The sequence below is a fragment of the Vulpes lagopus genome, chromosome 21, assembly GCF_018345385.1.
Source record: "Vulpes lagopus strain Blue_001 chromosome 21, ASM1834538v1, whole genome shotgun sequence".
In the NCBI taxonomy this organism is placed as follows: domain Eukaryota; kingdom Metazoa; phylum Chordata; class Mammalia; order Carnivora; family Canidae; genus Vulpes; species Vulpes lagopus.
In genome coordinates, this window is record NC_054844.1 from 9044280 (window position 1) to 9068012 (window position 23733).

Below are 23733 nucleotides of genomic sequence, written 5' to 3' on the forward strand. Positions count from 1 at the left end.
ATGTACTGATGATTACAATCTCATCTATTTTATATTAAGGGATTTGCATTTTGGGGGAAGGAATAAATCAGTCAAAAGTAGATGATAGGATTAAAGTACATTCCTAGATAGTATATATTAACACAGGGATTGGCATTGAATATATAATATAGAAAATCAGACTTTTACTAAGAGACATGCTGTAATTATAAAACTACAATGCTAGCTTCCCTGGTGGAAGATGGAGAAATTTTGTTTCAGGGGAGGTTGTGAGTTTCTGTATTTCTAGCAGTATAAAAGTTTGATTTGAATGGAAGGGAAGTCATTAATTTTGTGTGTTTATATAGTTAATATATAATCACAGCATTTGTGTGAAAGCCAAGAATTAAGTAGATTTTTATAAACATTAATGTAAATGTTTTTAAAGATTTTATTTATTTATTTATTTATTTATTTATTTATTTATTTATTTATTCATGAGAGATACAGAGAGAGACAGAGATACAGGCAGAGGGAGAAGCAGGCTCCCCATACGGAGCCCGATGCGGGACTATCTGGACCCCGGGATCATACCCTGAGCCAAAGGCAGACGCTCAACTTCTGAGCCACCCATGCGTCCCATTAATATATTTTTTTAAGTGATCTCTAAGCCTGATGTGGGGCTCTTAATCATGACCCCAAAAGAGTTGCACATTTTACCAACTGAGCCAGCTAGGTGCACCAAATCTCTTTTTTCTTTTCAACAGGAGAAAATCAAATTTAATTTTATATGTAAGGGGGAGTCACAGAGACATGAAACTCCTTAGGTTGAATTCTTAATTTACCCTATATGTGAATTTTGTTTTTCTGTGTAGAAAGAATCGGCATTCAGGAAGAAATAATCCAGGAAAAAGGAAGAGCAAGCAGATCAAGATGTGTAGCTCTGTGGCTGCAAAGTTGTGGTTTTTGACAGATCGTCGAATCAGGGAAGACTATCCCCAAAAAGAAATTTTACGAGCATTAAAGGCCAAGTGTTGTGAGGAGGAATTGGACTTTAGGGCTGTGGTGATGGATGAGGTGGTACTGACAATCGAGCAAGGAAATCTGGGTAAGTCTATACTAAGTAATTTAAGATTTTTATCTTAGAATATATTGTAACTACCTTTTTAAGGAATAATTTGGAGGAAGGAATTGTTAATAGCCTTATTACTAAGTATCATCTAATCTTAAAATCTAGCATATGTTATGGAAGTAATGAAAATACCAGTATTTATTGAACCTCTTAATTTATTATTTAGGAAGTAGTTGGGAGAGAAATTAAAAATGATCTAGTAATTTTTTTCCCATTATTGCTGTCTTCTAATTTTTTTTTTAATATTTTATTTATTCATGAGACACAGAGAGAGAGAGATAGAGAGAGAGGGAGAGACACAGGCAGAGAGAGAAGCAGGCTCCATGCAGGGAGCTTGATGTGGGACTTGATCCTGGGTTTCCAGGATCAGGCCCTGGGCTGAAGGCAGCACTGAACCGCTGAGCCACCCGGGGTGCCCACCTGTCTTCTAATTTTAAAATACCTTATTTATAACATGCTCCTAAGAGAATTTGCACCTCATGGAGGTCCTTTTAATAAATGCATCAAATTCCTTTTTTTTTAAACTATTTTTTTAAAAACACATTTTATTTATTTATTCATGAGAGACACACACAGAGAAAGAGAGAGAGAGGGAGAGACACAGGCAGAGGGAGAAGCAGGCTCCATGCAGGGAGCTTGACGTGGGACTCTATCCTGGGTCTCCAGGATCACACCCTGGCCTGAAGGCAGGTGCTAAACCGCTGAGCACCCGGGCTGCCCATAAACGCATCAAATTCCACATATGATTTCTTTTTTAAGATTTTATTTATTTTAGAGAGAGTACAAACAGGAGGAGAGGCAGAGTGAGAAAAGACACCTCCCCACGCCCAGCAGGGAGCCTGACGCAGGGCTAGATCCCAGGACCCTGATACCATCATCTAAGCTGAAGTCAGATACTCAACCGAGACACCCAGGGCCCCTTCACATGTGATTCTTAATGTTTTTTCCTGTATATTTTATATAAATAGTGTAAAATAATAATACAATTTTTTTTCTTTTACTGGATAGAAGTATCCTAATGATTTGACTCAAATAGTGATGTCTGTTAATTTTTAATATTTCATGTTTAAGGGTTCCAGTGGGAAAATATCTTAGAAATATAGAAATTCTTAGAACTGAGGAGTCTTTACATCTTTGGAAAGCTATGACTTGTAGCTAAATTGGTCATTTTTCTTAGCTTTATATGGTGGTGGCATATATGTGGCATTTTTAATTTCAGAAAATACTTTAGAGTTTACTGATGGAATTGGATAAGGGTATAAAATACCCAAAATAGATTCTACATCACTTTTCTTGCTTTGTGTCTAGATCATGAGGCCAAGTGTTTTAATTCCCTCATCAATAAAATGGAGAGAGATGGTTATTGTGAGAATTTATAGTATTAAGTCTATAAATCTGTTATTAGGGTAATTTCATACATAGACCAGTTAATAGATCCAGAATATTACCTGATTAATAACATGATACTGAAGGGACATGTGGATGACTTAGTGGTTGAGCATTTGCTTTTTTTTTTTGTTTTTGTTTTTGGTTTTTTTTTTGAGCATTTGCTTTTGGCTCAGGTTGTGATCCTGAGATCGAGTCCCACATTGGGCTTCCTGTATGGAGCCTGCTTCTCCCTCTGCCTGTGTCTCTCCCTATCTTCTGTGTCTCTCATGAATAAATAAATAAAATCTTTAAAAAAAATACATGATACTATAGTTTAGGTAGAGTCTCTTAGCAAATAGTTACTCCTTACTGTGCCCTCTTGACATTTATTTCATTCTCATTACCTCTCAACAGTTTTTTTTTGTGACAGATTTTTCATATGTAAATTAATTTACATAAAAGAGTTAATAGGTAGAAAAGCAGAATGAGCCCCGTTTTAGCACAAATGATTCTCATTGCTAATGTAGAATCAAAAGTAATTGTTGCTTTAGAGGTAACTTATTTAGAACTGAGCTGTTTCAGGACGCCTGGGTGGCTCACCAGTTAAGCCTCTGCCTTTGGTTCTCCCAGGATCAAGTCCCGCATTGGGCTCCCTGCATGGAGCCTGCTTCTCCCTCTGCCTGTCTCTATGCCTCTCTCTCTCTCTGTGTCTCTTATGAATAAATAAATAAAATCTTTAAAAGAAAAAACCAGAACTGTTTCTAGATTGTTTCACTTGAGTGTGTAAGTAGTTAGTACTTTTATTTTTTTTATTTTTAAAGATTTTATTTATTCATGAGACAGACACACACACACACACACACACACACACACACACACACACACACACAGAGGCAGAGAGAGGGAGAAGCAGGCTCCATGCAGGGAGCCCAACATGGGACTCAAATGGGACTCGACCCCGGGTCTCCAGGATCACACCCTGGGCTGAAGGTGGCGCTAAACCACTTAGCCACCAGGGCTGCCCTAGTAAGTACTTTTATAGAAAAGATGCACACTGTTTTCAGTCAGGTTTTCTTTTTTTAATTATAACTTCCTAGGTCCAGCAACTAGTTACTCAGATTCCAGAGATTTGGGATACAGCATACTTCATTCCTAAACATAATTTGAGTACTTACTATGTGTTAGTTAATTGGTATGTTGTGTAAAATGAGACAAAGTAAGATTAACATTAATCAAGTGATTATACAAATAAGTGTAAAATAGTTACAACTTTAAAATGGACGGATGTCACTTTGCACCCCCCTGCCCTGCACCTATGACAGATACTCCTGATCAAAGCAAGGTAAATCTTTTTAAAATCCTGAATCTAGGGGCACCTGAGTGGCTCAATCTGTTAAGCATTTGACCCTTGATTTCAGTTGAGGTCACGATCTCAGGATCCTGGCATCTAGCCCCTTTGGACTCTGTGGTCAGCAGGGACTCTATTTAAGATTCTCGCCCTCTGCCCTTCCCCCCTCCTCATGTGCATGTATGTGCTTGGTCTCTCTCTAAGTTTGGCGCCTGCCTTTGGCCCAGGGTGCGATCCTGGATTCTGGGGATCGAGTTCTGCATTGGGCTCCCTGTGTGGAGCCTGCTTCTCCCTCTGCCTATGTCTCTGCCTCTCTGTCTTTTGGTCTCTCTCATGAAAAAATAAAGTCTTAAAAAAAAATACAAATTTTCTCTCTAAAATAATTACATCTTAAAGAAAAATAAAATCCAGAATCTATTACATGCTTTTACAGTATACAGCTTTTCAACGTAAGTGCATGTACAGTTGTTGAGATTGGAGTCAGAGAATTGGATGCTGTATTATGTTAGGAGCCATTCTCTCCAAGTATGTGTGAAAAGGGGATTAAAGGCCAATGTGGTACATAGCTCACTAACACCACTTCCACAAACTTATGGTGTATGTTTCTGTGTTTTAAAGGTTGGAAAAGGGATGCCTGGGTGGCTCAGCGTTTGAGTGTCTTGCCTTTGGCTCTCTCTGTGTCTCTCATGAATAAATAAATAAAATCTTAAAAGAAAAAAGGTTGGAAAACCAAAAGCTGCAAAAACAGATATTGGCAAGGATAATAGAGAAATTGGAGCCCCCTCCTATATTACTAAATCGAATATAAAATGGTACAGTCCCTTTGGGAAACAGTTTGGCAGTTCCTTTAAAGGTTAAATGTAGAATTACCATAGGATCTATCCCATTCCTGCATACTACCTAAGAAGAATGACAACATATGTTTGGGAGAGTTTAAGATGGGTTGGTGTTAATTGTTCTTTAAATGTTTGGTAGAATTTACCAGTGAAAACATCTGATGCTATGCATTTCCTTGTTTGGAGATTTTGGATTACTGGTTAAATATATCTGTTCTGAATTTTTATTTCTTAATGATTCAGCCTTACTAGGTTGTATATTGCTAGGAATTTACCCATTTTTTCTAAGTTATCCAGTTTGTTTACATATAATAGTTCATAGTTGTCTCTTAGAATCCCTTTTATTTCTGTGATATCCATTGTAACATCTCACTTAATTTCTAATTTTTATTAAAGTCCTCTCTTTTTTTAAAAAAAGATTTTATTTATTCATGAGAGACCCAAAAAAGCAGAGACACAGGCAGAGAGAGAAATAGGCTCCCGATGGGGGACCCCGATGCGGGACTTGATCCCAGGGCCCCGGGACTGCGACCCGAGCCAAAGGCAAACGCTCAACCCCTGAACCACCCAAGTGCCCTAAGTCCTCTTTTTTTCTTAGTCTAACTAAAGGTTTGCCAATTTATTGATCTTTCCAAAAATCTGTGTCTTGATTTTTTTTTCTCTTTTCTGTTTCGTTATTTGTGTTTTAATCTTTATTTCTCTCTTCTGTTAATTGTGGGTTGAGTTTGTTCTTCTTCCTCTTATTCATGGTGTTAGGTTGTTGCTTTGAGATTTTTCTTTTTTTAACGTGCATTTTTTGATGTGCATGTTTATAGCTTTTCCCTTCCCTCTTAACAGTGTTTTCACTACATCCCATGAGTGTTTCACTTTTATCTTAAGATATTTTCTTTCTTTCTTTTTTTTTTTAAGATTTTATTTATTTATTCACGAGAGACAAAGAGAGAGAGAGGCAGAGGGAGAAGCAGGCTCCGTGCGGGGAACCCAATGTGGGACTTGATTCTGGGACTCCAGGATTACGTCCTGGGCCGAAGGCAGGTGCCAAACTGCTGAGCTGCCCAGGGATTCCCCTATCTTAAGATATTTTGTAATTTCCGTTGTGACTTCTTTTGTCTTGCTTGTTTATGAGTGTGTTATTTCGGGGTGCCTTCGTGGCTCAGTCCGTTAAGCAGGCAACTATTGGTTTCAGCTCAGGTCCTGATCTTAGGGTTGTGAGATGGAGCCCTGTGTCGGGCTCAGTGCTGGGCAACGAGCCTGCTTAAGATTCTCTCTCCCTCTCCCTCTGCCCTTCCCCACCCTCAAAAAAAAAGTGTTATTTTCTAATTTCCAGATATTTGTAAAGTCTGTTTCCTTTTGTTAATTTCTAGTTTCATTTCATTGAAACTTGAAAAGATAACTTGGTATTATAACAGTATTTTTAAATTTGTTAGGTCCGTTTGGTCTGTATTATTTTCTAGTTATTTTGTTTCCTTTTTAGAATTTTCTCTCTTTATCCATTGTTAAAAGTAGGGTGTTTCATGATTTAGTATTAGTGTCTATTTCTCTTTGTGGTCTCTCACTGTTTCATATATGTGGGTGCTATATTAGGTGCATGCATATTTATAATTGTTATAGCTTCCTGGTAAATTGACTCATCATTATAATGATGATTATCTCTTGTGACAGTTTTTCCTCTGAAAGCCTGTTTTGTCTCATAAGTAGGGCCACATCTACTCTCTTGCTAATAACCATTTGCACAGAGTATCTTTTCTCAGCCTTTCACTTTCAGGCTTTGAGTGTCCTTACATCTAAAGTGAGTCTCTTTTTGATAGTGTATAGGTGGATCTTGTTTTTTGGTTCATTTTGTTCTTCTGTATCTTTATTTTTTTTAAAGATTTTATTTATTCAGGAGAGACAGAGAAAGGCAGAGACATAGGCAGAGGGAGAAACAGGTTCCCTGAGGGGAGCACTTGATCCCAGGACTCTGGGATCAGGTGCTCAACCACTGAGCCACCCAAGTGCCCCCCCTCTGTATCTTTAAAAAAATCTTTTTTTAGGCACAAAGGGAGGGGCAGAGAAGGAGAATCTCCAGAGGACTGTCCCTACTGAGTGCAGAGAGGGAGACAGAGCTTGACCTCATGGCCTACAAGACCATGACCTGAGCTGAAACCACAAGTTGGATGCTTATCCAACTGAGACACCCAGTCACCCCTCTTCCATTGACTTTTAATGTGATTACTGAAGGAGCAAGACTTATTGTTTCTGTTTTATTTTCTATATGTCATAAACCCATTTTGTCTCCCTTTTCCTCTTTTGCTACCTTCCTTTGTGTCTTGTTAATTTGTTGTACTGCATTACTGTGAAGATTACATAATACATTGTATAGTTTTAATCTATTTTAGATGATAAATTTATTCATATATAAACTCTACCCTTATAAATTTCTCAAGCTTTTTATATTTATATTTTATTTTATTTATTTATTTTTTAAAGATTTTATTTATTCATGACCGACACAGAGAGAGAGAGAGAGAGAGAGAGAGAGAGAGGTGGAGACACAGGCAGAGGGAGAAGCAGGCTCCATGCAGGGAGCCTGATGTGGGACTCCATCCCAGGTTTCCAGGATCACACCCCAAGCTCTGAAGGTGGTGCTAAACCGCTGGCAGTTTTTTATATTTTTAAAATAAGCTCTAGGGATCCCTGGGTGGCGCAGCGGTTTGGCGCCTGCCTTTGGCCCAGGGCGCGATCCTGGAGACCCGGGATCGAATCCCACGTTGGGCTCCCGGTGCATGGAGCCTGCTTCTCCCTCTGCCTGTGTCTCTGCCTCTCTCTCTCTCTGTGACTATCGTAAATAAATAAAAATTAAAAAAAAAAATAATAATAAAATAAGCTCTAGGCCCAATATGGGGCTTGAACTCAGGACTCTAAGATCAAAATTTGCATGCTATTCTGACTGATCCAGCCAGGTGATTCTTTAACGCTTTTAACATTTAAATGCTATACCAGCAATAACACTGATTTATGCACTACCATTGGAGTATTTTAGGCTTCTGTTCGTATTTATATATTTACCTTTATCCAAAAGCTTTATTTTTTATGCCTTTGTGTTGCCTTCTAGCATTCCTTTTTTTTTTTTTTTTTTTCCTAATTTTATTATTCACAAGAGACACAGAGAGGGGCAGAGACAAAGGCAGAGGGAGAAGCAGGTTCCATGCAGGGGCCCAATATGGGACTTGATCCCAGGACCCTAGGATCATGCCCTGAGCCAAAGACAGACACTCAACCGCTGAACCACCCAGGGGTCCCATAGCATTCTTTTTTTTTTAAGATTTTATTTTTAAGTAATCTTTGCTCCCAATGTGGGCCTTGAATTTACAACTCTGAGATCAAGAGTTGCATACTCCACTGATGGGAGTCAGCCACAATCCCTGCCCTATAACATTCTTTTTCAACCTGGACTCTCTTTAGCATTTCTTTTATGGCCAGACTATTGGTGAGGAACTCCTTAGGTTTTCTTTATCTGGGAAAAATCTTTATTTCTCAATTTTTGAAGGCCAATTTTATTTGAAAGATTTATAAAAAAATTTATTCATGAGAGACAGAGAGAGGGGCAGAGACATAGGTAGAGGGAGAAGCTGACTCCCCATGGGGATCCTGATGCAGGACTCAATCCCAGAACTCTGGGATCACAACCTGAGCCAAAGGCAGATGCTCAACCACTGAGCCACCCTGGCGTCCATTGAAGGACAGTTTTGCTGGATATATTGTTCTTAATTGTTACTTTTTATTTCAGCTCTTTGAATATGTGATCTTACTATTCTGGCCTGTGATTTCTTTCTTTCTTTCTTTTTTTTTTTTTTAAGATTTTATTTATTTATTCATGAGAGGCACAGAGAGAGAGAGAGGCAGAGACACAGGCAAAGAGAGAAACAGGCTCCATGCAGGGAGCCCAATGTGGGACTTGATCCCGGATCTCCAGGATCATGCCCCAGGCTGAAGGCAGGCACCAAACCACTGAGCCATCCAGGGATCCCTGCCTGTGTGATTTCTACTGAGAAATGTTTTAATACTGTTATGGGAGCTCCTTTGTTTAGGATAGATTGCTTTCCTTTTTTAAGATTTTATTTATTTGAAAGAGAGAGAAAGAGAGTGAGCAGAAGCAGGGGAATGGCAGGAGAAGCTGACTTTCCACTGAGCAGGGAGCCTGACGTGGGGCTTGATCCCAAGACCCAAGGATAATGATCTGAGCCCAAGGCAGATCCTTAACCAACTGAGCCACCCACCCACCTCCTCTTTCTGATTTCTAGATTTTTGGTCTTTGACTTTCTTTTTTTAAAGAAAGATTTGTTTATTTCAGAGAGGGAGTGCACTGGGGGACAGGCAGAGAAGGAGAGTAAGAGAGTGTGTTAAGCAGACTCTGCTGAGTTTAGAACCTGATATTGGCGCAATCTTACAACCCTGAAATGAGCACCTGAGCCAGAACCAAGAGTTGGACACTTAACTGACTGTGCCAGGCAAGTACCCCTGTCTTTGACTTTTTAGCTTGATTTTGATTCTCAGTGTGAGTCTCTTTAGGTTCACCCTACTTGAATATTTCTTTTCCCAGATTGGGGTACTTTTCAGTCATTATTTTGTCAAAAAATTCTCTGCCTTTTTGTCTTGCTTTTTTCCTTCTGGGAGTTCTATAATATCAATATTGATCTGCTTGAGGGGTACCTGGGTTGCCCCAGCAGTTAAGTGTCAGACTCTTGATTTCAGCTCAGGTCATGATCTCAGGGTTGTGAGATCCATGCTGAGCATGGAGCTGCTTAAGATTCTCTCTGCCGGGAAGCTTGGGTGGCTCAATGGTTGGTGTCTGCCTTTGGCTCAGGGTGTGACCCTGAAATCCCGGGATTGAGTCCCATGTCAGGATCCTTGTGTGGAGCCTGCTTCTCCCTCTGCTTGTGTCTCTGCCTCTCTCTTGTGTCTTTCATGAATAAACAAACAAAATCTTTAGAAAGAAAAATGACTCTCTCTGCCACCCAACCCCCAAAAGAGTTTGGAAGTGCTCTATACGAAGGCAATCCATAGAGATTGAGAATGATGGTTGTTTTTTCAAATGTTGAAATACCAATAAAAAATAATAACACATAGAGAGAAACATGGTACAATCAGAGAACCAAAATAAATATCCAGAAATGACCCTAAGGAAACAAAGATCTAGTACAATTGAAACTAATGGAACATTGTATGTGAAATATACTTCACTAAAAAAAATGTTTTTAAGAGTTCCTAGGTGGCTCAATTGGTTAGGCATCATACTCTTGATTATGACTGGGTTGTGAGATTGAGCCTTTTATGTCAGGCTCCATTCTCGGAGTCAGCTTCAGATTCTCTCCCTCCCTCTGCTCCTCCCCTCTTATATGCTCACTCTGTCTCTCGCAGATAAATTTTCAAACCGTCTACTCCATTATAGCTTTGTCTTTCTTTTATTTGTTAGTGTCACAAAATTATATCTTTATACATTTTGTTTCAAAAAACATCTTTTATCTTTTATTTTTAAAAGATTTATTTATTTATTTATTTATTTATTTATTTATGATTTTATTTATTTATTCATGAGAGATACAGAGAGAAGCAGAGACACAGGCAGAGGGAGAAGCAGGCTCCACACAGGGAGCCCGATGTGGGACTCGATTCCAGGTCTCCAGGACCACGTCCCGGGCTGAAGGTGGCGCTAAACCGCTGGGCCACCCAGGGATCCCCAGATTTTTTTTTTTTTTTTTAATTTTTATTTATTTATGATAGGCACACAGTGAGAGAGAGAGAGGCAGAGACACAGGCAGAGGGAGAAGCAGGCTCCATGCACCGGGAGCCCGACGTGGGACTCGATCCCGGGTCTCCAGGATCGCGCCCTGGGCCAAAGGCAGGCGCTAAACCGCTGCGCCACCCAGGGATCCCGGATCCCCAGATTTTATTTATTCATGAGAGACACACAGAGAGAGAGAGAGAGAGAGAGAGAGAGAGAGAGGCAGAGACAGGCAGAAGGAGAAGCAGGCTCCATGCAGGGAGCCTGACGTGGGACTCTATCCTGGGTCTCCAGGATAATGCTCTGGGTTGAAGGCAGTGCTAAATCGCTGAGCCACCCAGGCTGCCCATAAATAATCTTTTAAAATGCATTAGTATCCTAAGTTTGTAGGAAACAGGAATTGGGAGTTAACAACCAGTGACTTGTTTTCACATTAATGACTTTATTTTTTTCTTTAAATGTGTTAATTGCCATTGTCATGTAGAAACAAAAGGTATGGTTAGACTGTTATCACAATAATACTAGCTTTTTAAATTGCACATGTATTTACCTTTATTGAGATCTTTATTTGTCTGATTTTGAGTTAATGTCTAGTATCCTTTCACTTCACCTTGGCAGGACTTCTTTGAACATTTATTGCAGGACAGGTCTAGTGGTCATTTACTTTTTCAACTTCTATTTTTCTGGGAATGTCTTAATTTCTCCCTCAATTTTGAATGACAGTTTTATTGGATATAAGATTTTTGGTTGATTTTTATTTTTGCACTGTGAATATTTTGGCCCCTGATCTTTTGGCCTCCAGTATTTCTAATGAGAAATCTGCTGATAATTCCATTGAAGATCCTTAGTATGTGATGATTTGCTTCTTTCTTCATTTAAGATTCCTTGTCTTGGGTTTTAAAAGTTTGATTATTGGGTCACCTGGGTGGCTCATTTGGTTAAGCATCTAGCTTCAGCTCAGTCATGGGTCCTGGGATCAAGTCCCACATTGGGCTCCCTGCTCATCAGGGAGCCTCCTTCTCTCTCTCCCTCTGCTTCTCCACCTCCCCCCCCCCCCCCCGCCCCCGTTCTCACTCCTGCTCTCTCTCTTAAATGAATAAGAGTTTTTGTTTTTTTTTTTTAAGAAAAAAAAAAGGTTTGATTGTAGTGCATCCTCAGCATGAGTCTGAGTTCATTTTACTTGGAGATTGTTAAGGTACTTGGATGTTTCTATTCATGTCTTTCATCAAATTCTTGATGTTTTCAGCCATTATTTCCTCAGATACTCTCTCTACCCTTTTCTTTCCCTCCTACTCCCCATCCCATTCACTCTCTGGTTCTCTACCTTACTTCTGGGACTCCTACAATACATGTCTCTTCAAGTTTAGTGATTCTTTTTTCTGTCTGCTCAGATCTGCCTTTGAATCTGTGTAGAGAATTTTTCATATCTGTTATTGGACTTTTCATTTTCAGCTCTACAATTACTCCTTGGTGTCTGTGTTCTTTTTTTTTTTTTTGTCTATATTCCCATTTGTTTCACCCATGGTTTTCTTGATTTTCTTCTCATGTTTCTTTAGTTCTTTTACTATCGTTGAGACAGTTGTTTTAACATCCTTGTCTAATATATGTGGTATTAGCACTTTTTCAGGAACTATTTCTATTGATTTATTATTCCTTTGAATGACTATACTTCCCTGTTTCTTTGTATGCCTTGTGAGTTTTTGTTGAATATTGCATATTTGAATCTAATAATGTAACTCTGGGAGTTAGATTCCTGTCCTTCCCCAGGGTTTGTGTTTTTTACCTTTTTTTTTTTTTTTAATTGTTACAGGCTCTTCCATGTCCTGAGGATTAGCCTGGGCTGTAAATTTAATGTCTTGTCAGGACTTTATAAATCTTTACTTAGTTGTGCACAGTCATTTTGTAATTTTTCCCATATGTGCAATTGTTTATTGCTGTAGTCCTAGTCTTTCATGTCTGGTTCCTGAAAGGGGAAAAAGGATAAGACATAGGGAAGCAGAGAGGATATTTGAAGAAACAAATCCTTGAAAGTCACTTCACCTGGATGGGGAGGGGCTTGTAACAGTAGGTGGGGGTAGTACAACAATAATGGCTACTGGCTCTTTGTCTGCAACTCTGTGATCAGAAGCTACAACCAGCATCAGAGGAGAGATCTCTAATATTTGCAGGACAGGATCTTTTTAGTGAATTTTGGCTTCTGCAAGCTATGTCAGCTGCCTCAGGAACAGGTGCACAGTTGTGCATTAAGGGTGGGAGATGGATAGTGCTACTATGCTTAGAGGGTGAAATTGACCAAAATTTGCTGAATTTTCCATTCTAGTCATTTCCTGAAAGTTAGAATCCTTCAACAGACTGCGGGGTTCTAAAACAATTATATCTGACAGGTTTTGCCAGTGCAATAAATGTCTAGGGGTGGGAGACAGATTCCTGGTACACCCTACTCCAGAAGAATTTATTTATTTGAGAGTGTGCATGAGTGCATGTGAAGAGGGGAAAGGCAAAGGGAGAGGAAGAAGCAGACTCGTGGCTGAGCAGGGAGCCTGATGTTGGGCTCAATTTCAGGACCCCAGGATTATGACCTGAGTTGAAGGCAGGCAACTAACTGACTGAGCCACCAAGACACCTCTCTGTTGTCATTTTTGATTGTGGTTCTGTTTGTTGTTGTTGTTGTTGTTGTTGTGTTGTTTTGTATTTAATTTTGGGAATAAATCTCTTATTGGTTATACATATTGTGAATATTTTCTTTCACTGGTTGGCTTGCCTTTTCACTCTGTTAATGGAATCTTGGTGGGTAAAAGTTGCCAATTTTAGTTAGGTTATTGTATTTCTACTTTTTTTGGTTAGTGCTTTTTGTGTTCTAGTTAAATATTTATGTACCTAAGAATTCCTTTGAGATACATACTGAGATATCTACTTGATGAAGTATGACATTGTTAAGGAAAATTATGATGTTGGAGAAAAGGACATACGGTATGGAACCATTTTTCTAAAGAGAGAGTATATGCAATTATAACCTTTGCTGGGATCCTAATGATTTTTTTTTTTTTTTTGATCCTAATGATTTTATACTTTACCTGTGAAGACCTTTGTTGTCTTATTTTTCTAAAGAGAGAGTATATGTATTTATAACCTTTGCTGGGATCCTCTGATTTTATACTTTACCTGTGAAGACCTTTGTTGTCTTATTTCGGAAGAGATTGACAAGAACTCAATTTTTGTTTTCCAAAACTCATTTCATACCTGAAATAATCTGTAATCTCCTTTTCACACCTTGTTTCTGAAGAGATGTTGAGTCTGGAAATTTGAGTCTGTTTTTATTCTTTTTAAAAATGAGTTTGTAAGAAGAAATCAGTTTGCTTTTACATATACCGTATTACTTTGGTGTTTTGGTTTTAATTTCTAGATTTACAAATTGCTTACTTTTAATATAGGCATACACTTTGTTGTTGTGTCCCTCCCCTCCCCCCTTCCCCTTTAATGTTAGAGTTCTCTTATGATAGTTGATGATTTGATTAGTTGAAGCAGTTACTGTCAATGAGACCTTAGCTGCTCCTAATTTATTGGGCCAATCCTCACTCTTTGGTATTTTTTTTCCCATTGTTACATTAGTAGATAAACCTATCCCCAAATAACACTTAAGTAATTGAAACATTTTAATTTATTTTCAACATTTTCCTTAAATATTCCCCTAGAAGTTTCCTCTTAGTTAATTGCGAAGGAAAGAGAAGGGAATAATTTGAGAGCAGTACTACATACAAAGCATAGCACTAGGCATATGTATCTTGTTTTTTTTCTCTTTTTAAAAACACGAATAGCTTTATAATTTTTACTAATTACAAAGTGACACAAATAGTACTGAAATATAAAATTAAATATCATTTGAAATTTTATCATCCATAAATTGATCACTGCTAAACACACATATAAATGAATTAAAGCATATATACTGTTCTTTAAATCTTTTTGCTTATCAGTGAGTGTCACTTGTGTGCCAAGATATTTTAGGTACTGGAGATACAGAGTTTAGCAAAAAGACATGTTTTTTTTTTTTTTTTTAAAGACATGTTCTAATAACTGGTTTATGACTTTTTTAAGGTAAGTGGGAAACATGGACATTATACAAAAGCCAAAGAAATAATTACATACTAAGTGGTATAAAAGAAAAATACAGTGTGATTTGAAAATCAAATGGAATCTATGGACTCAATAGAATCAAATAAAACCCATGGAATCTACTTTTATTTCTTTTTAGGATTTTTTATTAAGTAATCTCTATGCTTAGCATGGGGCTTGAACCCACAACTCCGAGATCAAGAGTCACATGTTCTACCAACTAAGCCAGCTAGGTACCCCAATGGAATCTAATTTAGACTGAGAGGTTAGAAAAGGCCTCTTTAAAGAAGTGACGCTAAAACCTGAAGGATAAGTAGGTGTTACCCAGGTGTACAGTGAGAGGAAAAGTATATGCATTGCTCTTACGTAGTTCTAAGTTCTAGAAGAGGAGTCACTGTTCACTGCCGGACTGTCCTCCAGAAATTGATACTACTGTGTCCTTTTCCAGTATGCTCTCCAGTGTGATTGTTTGCATTTTAATGTTAATTAGATGACAAATGGCCCTGGTTGAGTCACTTTTCTGCTTAATCTTTTAGGAACTTGGACTGTGATTCCAAACCCAGCTGGACAGTGAGATTTACAGTTGAGTATTTCCTTAAGTCAGAAAATAAGTTGAGTATTCAAAGGAAAAACCTTTACCAATTTCAGTCATCAGGAAGAAATTTCTTTTATGAACTCAGGCTCTCCCCGCCGATTATCACAATAGTTGGGAGCTTTGATTATACTTAGTCTCCATGCTAAATTGGTCTGCATTTTTATTAATTCCCCAATGAGATACTTGAATCAAATTTATGTTTTCTGCAGTACTGAGTGCCTATACCAGTTTATCAGAGCAATTGCGTATCCGTTTCCAAAGTAGTTCAGGAAAGTGAAACAATTGGATTAGTTGTACCTATAATGCTTTAAACTTTTTCTCATATAGGGATCAAATTGCTCATGGAAATGGTTGTAGTTTTTATATACAATGTTGAATATTATAAATTAAGGTATGAATATAAAATGTATGTTCATATGAATACAAGTTACAATGATAATTTATAGACAAGAAATGAGATAAATTAGGAAATGTGATATTCTTGCAAATAAAAAGAGTAGTTTTTTTTTTTTTTAAGATTTTATTTATTTATTCATGAGAATACACAGAGAGGAGAGAGAGAGAGAGGTGGAGACACAGGCAGAGGGAGAAGCAGGCTCCATGCAGGGAGCCTCACATGGGACTCGATCCTGGATCTCCAGGATCAGGCCCTGGGCTGTAGGCGGTGCTAAACCGCTGAGCCACCCGGGCTGCCCAAAGAGTAGGTCCTTAATTATAGATGCCATGTCAAAATAATTTCTTGGTAATGCTTTTGGATAATTTAGAGATAAAGACCTTGATTATCTCTGGTCTATGTATGCCCCCAAAATATAGTCATTAAAGTTAACCAAAACTGTCCTAACAAATATTATTAAATAGTGTGGACTGCATAAAAGGTAGATAAAGTTGATAATTCAGTTCTTGGCTTTTAGTCTTGGCCTTCGGTATCTATGCCCCCATTCCCCTGTCCCGCCTTTTAACTAACAGCACCTGGATTTCATTTTGAGAAATCTCCTCTTCCATATTGTGCAATCTTGGTGAGACTGTTGGTCATCAGTGCCCTGCCCCCCTTGATAGTCAAGCTAGGCCATAGGTTGGAAGTCTTTGTCTCTTTCCCTGTTGTTGTTTTAAGATTTTTTTATTTTAGGGGATCCCTGGATGGCTCGGCGGTTTGGCGCCTGCCTTCGGCCCAGGGCGTGATCCTGGAGACCTGGGATCGAGTCCCACGTCGGGCTCCCTGCATGGAGCCTGCTTCTTCCTCTGCCTATGTCTCTGCATCCCTCTCTCTCTCTGTGTGTGTGTCCCATGAATAAATAAAATCTTTAAAAAAAAAAAAAAGATTTTTTTATTTTAGTGAAGAAGAAAGTGCAAGTGGGGGTAGGGACAGAGAGAGAGAGGGAGAGAATCTCAAGCAGAGTCTGCACTGAGTGTGGAGCCTGACTCTGGGCTCCATCTCACAACTGTGAGATCATGACCTGAGCCAAAATCAAGAGTTGGGTGCTCAAGTGACAGAGCTACACAGGTGCCCTCTCTTCCCTTTGAATTCTAGCAGTTTGACTCAAGGATAGGAGAATGTTTATTTAATGATGTTGATGTGGAACCTAGAGATTCTGGGTTATTTCTTGGTCCTAGATTCCCAGAATGGCCCTAGTCTTTTTTCTACGCCTGTTTTTGTTATCGTTCTTTTTAGTGCTAAGTACAATCCTATATCCATCCATTAATTTTTTTCTTGCTCAACTTAACTAGAGATATTTTAGTTGGTTATAAATCAAATAACCTTAAACCAATTCAGAAATTAATTCCAGAGAGCTTATTGCAAATGGTAGACCTTCAGAGAACTGATTAGTTGGCATAGACAGGACAAAAAATCAAATTTGGACCTTCTAGAACGAGGAGTTCAAATCTCAGTTCTTTTTTCAAAGCAAATAATAAAAATCAGGAGCTTTCTAGTATCTGGGCCTATATGTCCAACTTAGCCATTAAGAGTACATTACTGAAGAGTCTTCCAGCTGTCATGCTGCTTAGGAAATTAGCACAGCTAGAGATTTGTAGGGAATTCATGTGACATAAAAATAGAGATTGGGCTTTAGAGCTAGCTAGATCTAATTGTCCTGGCTGTTCTAGTTATTAAACCTTTTGCAGTTGGTCAGACTGGTTGTCTGGTTTTATCTACTTACTGAGAAATTAAATCTGTTGGTAAATTCTCTTTCCAACAAGGAGGAATAAAAATTAAAAGGCCTACTCCACAATGTTGTGCTCAGGACTACTTGAGATGTGTAAAAAATTCCCTGCTTGGCATCTTACATATAGTAAACATACATTAAATGGCACTATTATTAATTAGGAACAAGAAAACATAATATGCAAATTACTTTTTAAAAATGTAATTATTTATTCTCTAAGTATGCTCTACATCCCATGTGGGACTTGAACTCATGAGCCAGGTGCCCGTTTTGCACAGTACTTTCGGTAGTTGTGAAATTAGGTGATCTGATTCTAGAAGACTCTTCTGTGAGAGGTACCCAAGTGACAAGTCACCAGAGAACTTAGAGTAGTAGTGAATTTACTCAACTGAGTTAGGCAAAGAATGTTATTAGTCTGAGGTCTTAGAATTCAAATTATAGGGACACCTGGGTGGCTCAGTGGTTAAGTGTCTGCCTTTAGCCCAGGGCATAATCCTGGAGTCCCAGAATCAAGTGCCGCAGAATCAAGTCCTGCGTCGGGCTCCCTGCATGGATCCTGCTTCTCTCTCTGACTAAGTCTCTGCCTCTCTCTCTCATGAATAAATAAATAAAATCCTTTTTTTTAAAAAAAAGAATTCAAATTATAAAGTTATATTTCTGTTACAAACACTTAACAATATTCAAACGTTATTACAAATATCAACTCATTTAATCCTGGCAATAATCGCATGAGGTTGGTACTGTTATTGTTTGTTTTACAAATAAGAAAATAGAATCCTAGATTGGTTAAATGTTTTTTAACCTACATCATAAAGCGGTAGATGGAGGAGCCAAGATTTAGAATCTGGCAGTCTGTCTTCCGATTTTGGAATATATTTGTATTTCTTCCCTTTTCCTACATATAAAGTGGTATACTATAAATAGTCTTCTGTCTCTTCGTTGTTTCCTCCATTTGATTCTATATAGGATGTCTTATGCAAATAATATCTGCAAAAGATGACAGTTTTCTAGTTTCTTTGCCTCTTATTTTTCTTAGTTTACTGGATTAAGTAGAAACTCTAATACAATGTTGAATAAAAATGATGGTGAGCACACTTTTCTTCTGCTTGATCTTTTTTTTTTTTTTTTTAAGATTTTATTTATTTATTCATGAGAATACGCAGAGAGGAGAGAGAGAGAAAGAGAGGCAGAGACACAGGCAAAGGGAGAAGTAAGCTCCATGCAGGGAACCTGATGTGGGACTCAATTCCAGGTCTCCAGGATCATGCCCTGGGCTGAAGGTGGCGGTATACCACTGAGCCAGCCAGGCTGCCCATCTTCTGCTTGATCTTAAAAGGAGTATTTTGAGTTTGTTCCAATAAATAAAACTCCCATTTGCTGCAGATCGTTTTGGCAAATACGTTTTACCAGAAAGAAAAGGAAATTTTCTGTGAGCAAAGAAGTGTTTCTTCTTAAACCATGTACTCCTCAAAAGTTGTTTATGGTCAGTTTGGTTTTAGCTGTTTTAGTGGGTATAAAATGGTGTCTAGTTGTGATTTTGTATCCCAGTGTAGTAATAATAATAAGGTTGAGTATCTTTTCTTTTCTTTTCTTTTTTTTAAGATTTATTTATTTTAGGGAGAGAGAACATGAACAGGAGGGGGGCAGAGGGGGGAAGGAGAGAGAATCTCAAGCAGAACTACACACTGAGCATAGAGCCAGATGTGGGGCTCTATCTCAGGTCTCTGAAATAAAGTCCTGAGCAGAAAACCAGAGTTGGACGCTTAACCAACTATGCCACCCAGGCACCTGTATATCTTATTGATTTTTTAAAAAGATTTTACTTATTTATGCATGAGAAACAGAGAGAGAGAGGCAGAGACCTAGCAGAGGGAGAAGCAGGCTCCCTGCAAGGAGCCTGATGTGGGACTTGATCCTGGGATTCCAGGATCACGCCCTGAGCTGAAAGCAGATACTCAACTACTGAGCCACCCCAGGTGTTCCCCCCCCCCCCCCCCCGGCATCTGTATTCATAAATTTTATAATGAGCTCACAAGTTCCACACATAGAACACTTGGAATTTTTATTAGGATTTATTTATTTTTATTTATTTATTTATTTATTTATTTATTTATTTATTTATTTATTTATAAAGATTTTATTTATTTATCCATGAGAGATGAGGGGGTGGGGGGAGAGACACAGGCAGAGGGAGAAGCAGGCTCCATGAAGGGATCCTGATGCGGGACTAGATCCCGGGTCTCCAGGATCATGCCCTGGGCTGAAGGCAAAGCTAAACCTCTGAGCCACTGGGGCTGTCCTTTATTTTTTATTTTTAAAAGACTTTATTTATTCATGAGAAACACAGAGGCAGAGACACAGGCAGAGGGAGAAGCAGGCTCCCCGAGGGGAGCCCGATGTGGAACTCGACCCCAAGAGCCTGGCCTGGGATCGTGCCCTGAGCCAAAGGCAGACGCTCAATCACTGAGCCATCCAGGTGTCCCTAGGATTTTTTTTTTTTTTTAATTTATAGATCAGTTTTGGAAGAGATGACTCATACTATTGAACCTTCCAATATGAAAGAATTTGCATGTGCTCTTATACTTGTTCTCTCTATTGTCTTTAATGTTTCTATGAAATTTTGTGATTTTTATTCCCAGAGAACTTGTACATCTTTTGTTAGATGTACTTAATCCTATGAATTTTATACATCTGTTGCTATTGTAAATTATAACAATAAAAGTTTTCTTTTTTCTAATTCATTGCTGGTTGAGTTTATTAATATTGACAGGTGGGGAATTCCCGGGTAGCTCAGTGGTTTGGCACCTGCCTTTGACTCAGGACATGGTCCTGGAGTCCCGGGAATCCCGCATCTGGCTCCCTGGGTAGCTTGCTTCTCCCTCTGCCTGTGTCTCTGCCTCTCTCTCTCTGTATCTCTCATGAATAAATAAATCTTTAAAAAATAATATTGACGGGCAAATAACTCACTTCGATAATTTATGATATTTTTGATTGCTTTTAAAATTGTATCATATACAAGTAATAACAATTTTATACTTCATTTCCAATCCTTATATCTTACTTCCTTTTCTTGACAGCACAGGGCAGGACCTTTGGGACCATATTGGATTAAATAGTTACAGTGAACATTCTAGTCTTACTCTTGATCTCAGAGGAAAGCTTTCAACATTAAACCAGTAAGAATGATGTTGTCGTAGGATTTTTAAGATATTCTTTATCAGATTAAGGAAATTTCCTTCTATGAGTATGCCAAAAGATTTTTTAAAATCCCGAATGCTTGTTGCATTTTATCAGTGTTCATACATCTACTGAATGGTTAAACATATTTTTACCTATTGCAAATTACATGATTGGTTTTTACAAGTTAAACCAACCTAAAAATTTTAGAATAAACCTAACTTGCTTATGATGGTTATTGTTATTACAGTGGTGGGTTTAATTTTTTAATATTTGAAGATTTTTATATTAATATTTATGAAGGAGATTGGCTTGTAACTTTCCTTTTGTGAACTTGTCACTGTCTTTTTCTGCTAAGTTGTTTGGCCTCACAAAAAGGGCTGGACAGTGTTTGTTTTTAATTTATTTATTCATGAGAGACAGAGAGAGAGAGAGAGAAATGCCAAGACATAGGCAGAAGGAGAAGCAGGCTCCATGCAGGGAGTCCGATGTACTTGATCTTGGGACTCCGGGATCAGCCCTGAGCCAAAGGCAGATGCTTAACCGCTGAGCCACCCAGGCGTCCCTGTTTTAGATTTCTATTTACAGTTTTGGTAAATTGTATTTTTCTAGGAATTTTTGTACATTTTTTCTAAGTTTTCAGATGTGTTGTTAACAAAATCATTATCTTTTTAATGACCACAGGGTATATGGTGAAGCTCCCGTTTTATTCTCAACTTTATTTGTTCCCCTTTTTTTCCTTCCTCTATATCAGTCTTGCTAGGGACTTAACACATTTTTTATTTTGGGCGGGGGGCCCCCACAAAATTTTAATTTGGTTGTATTTTTTATTTTTGTTTGCTTTGTATTCAATTAATTTCTGTTCTCTTAATTTTTTTTCCTTCTATTTACCTTGCATTTTTTAGATGTTAACATGATTTCTTGTTGGTCTTTCTGAGTTTGCTAGTTTTTCTAACACAATTGTTTTTTTTTTTTTTTTTTTTTACACAATTGTTTTTTAAAATATTTTATTTATTTATTCATGGGAGACGGGCGGGGTGGGCGGGCAGAGACACAGGCAGAAGGAGAAGCAGGCTCCATGCATGGAGCCTGATGTGGGACTCGATCCCGGGACTCGAGGATGAGGCTCTGGGCTAAAGGCAGGGTTAAACCGCTGAGCCACCCGGGCTGCCCCTAACACAATTTTTTTTAAGATTTTATTTTCTTTATTTATTCATGAGAGACAGACAGAGGCAGAGACACAGGCAGAGGCAGAAGCAGGCTCCATGCAGGGAGCCCGATGTGGGACTCAATCTCAGGATCAGGATGACGCCCTGGGCCAAAGGCAGACGCTCAGTCGCTGAGCCACCTAGGCATCCCTTCTAAAACAATTTATAAGGGACAATTTTGTTTAGGCAGTATAGCTTCAGACTCATACCTGGCTTTAAATCCCTTTTGATGCTTCTTGAAAACTGGGAGATAAGTTTAAATTTCAATAGATAATAATTGAGCATTTACTGTATGCCAAATAGTGCTGGTAGACATTAGCTGTTAAAAAGTTAGTCAGATTCCTACTCTCAGGGAATTTACTTTCTGCTTTCTTCATTTCCCAGCTGCAGGAGGGGATGGTGGATGACAGTGATGATTAAGTGTGTATTATGTGCTGGGTACTTTTTCACTAATGTAGACCAACCTAATCCTCAGCACAACTCTATAAAGGAACTACTCTTAGTGTTCCCATTTTACAGATGAGGAACTTGAGTCACAGAGAAGTTAATTTGTCTGAGCTTACACAGTGGGCAAGTGGCTGAAGTAGGTTTGAATCAGATGAAGGGTTATTGTTACAGGCATGCCAGCGAAGACCTTGCAATAGATCTCTTTTTGCCTTTGCTATTCCCTCACCATTATTCCTTGCTATTTGGGGATCTAAACAAAAATGTTTGAGGGAAAAGCCTTAATTCCCTATAGTTTTCCTGGGAACATTCAGTATTCAAGAGTTTGATATAGTTCTCCTCCTTTTGTTATTAATTATCCCATAACCTTTAACTTATTTTTAAGATTATATAAATATTTATATAAATATGTATTTATATTTGTTTTTACTTATATATAGCTGAATTTAGAAAGTTCTAGTTATCATTAGTTGTGTAAGCTGCTATTGATTTCCAAAATATGGGTAAAACAGATTAATAGAAATATTTTTCTTTATCCTGGAGCCACTGTTACAAAGAAGTTTGCCCTTTTAAAAGTGGACAGAGGGGGCTTTGCCTACATCACAAGGAAGCTTTGCTGCCTGTCTCCTTTCTTCTGCAGCTGCAGTTCATTTATGTCTGGCTTCATTAACAGTGACTTGAATTATACATTTACCCACCCATGTCCTATACAGCTTCTCTTACCATTTCAGGAAATCTTGCTATTGGGGGGGGGGGGGGGGCTTAAAATAATTAGGTTAGATATAGTATTTCAACTTGTAATTTTTAAATTAGGGTAATAGTAAAGGAAAAAACTTTATAAAAGGTTTTCCTGCTAAATTAGCAAAATAGAAGTATATCTTGTTTCTAATAGTTCTTGTGCGTAAAATATTAAAAATATTAGATATAGTTTTGATTGGGATTGGGGAAAAAAAGATAAACAAGTTTTATTGCTATTAATAGATATTAATAGATATCATTTGTGCCATTAACCTACCCTCCCCAGCATTGTAAACTGAGGGTAATTGATAGCCACTAACAATTATTAAGCACTTACTGTATGCCAGTCATTTATTAGGTACTTTACATGCATTTTTTCCCTCTTGTCTTCATCCTTAAAAACTCTCAAGTGGGGTTAGAATTTTATCCCAAAGCTCAGTGTCTTAAAGAGGGTGTTCAGCAAATGTTTTTGAATATATATAAAAGAAGGAATACATAAATGGAAGAGGCCCTTATATGCATTTTGTTTTCTTGTTTATCAATTTCAGTATTTCTCCTAGATAATTTTTTTAAAAAACTATCCATGGAAATGCTGATGAGAATGTACTCAAGCCTTTAGAGCTTGAATGTTGGCATTTGTAAAATTTTAAGGAAATGAATAATTTTTTTTGTTAGGAGATGAATTATTTTAGTTAGTGACATTACATTTCTGTTTAATTGATGTTTCCTTTCTACCAATTTTTGGGGTAGAGTTGGTTATATTGACCTCAGATTCTTTGGTAAAGGTACTTGGAAAAGTAGCCAATCAATCACTACCTTCAATAAAGATGCTTTTATAAAATGGACAGTGATAATCTGATTGCTTGTTTACCTGCTTTCCTTCTCTTTCT

The 23733-nt window shown here is 38.1% G+C and overlaps 1 protein-coding gene across 9 annotated transcripts in view; it reads left to right on the top strand.

Moving 5' to 3' along the window:
* Positions 1-23733, top strand: part of RIMKLB (ribosomal modification protein rimK like family member B) — a 186380-nt gene that overhangs the window by 134040 nt on the left and 28607 nt on the right. For all 9 annotated transcript variants that reach the window (XM_041735724.1, XM_041735721.1, XM_041735725.1 and 6 more), the window contains one exon: positions 834-1066. In XM_041735724.1, the coding sequence (XP_041591658.1) occupies positions 834-1066 (233 nt within the window). The remainder of the gene's footprint in view (positions 1-833; positions 1067-23733) is intronic.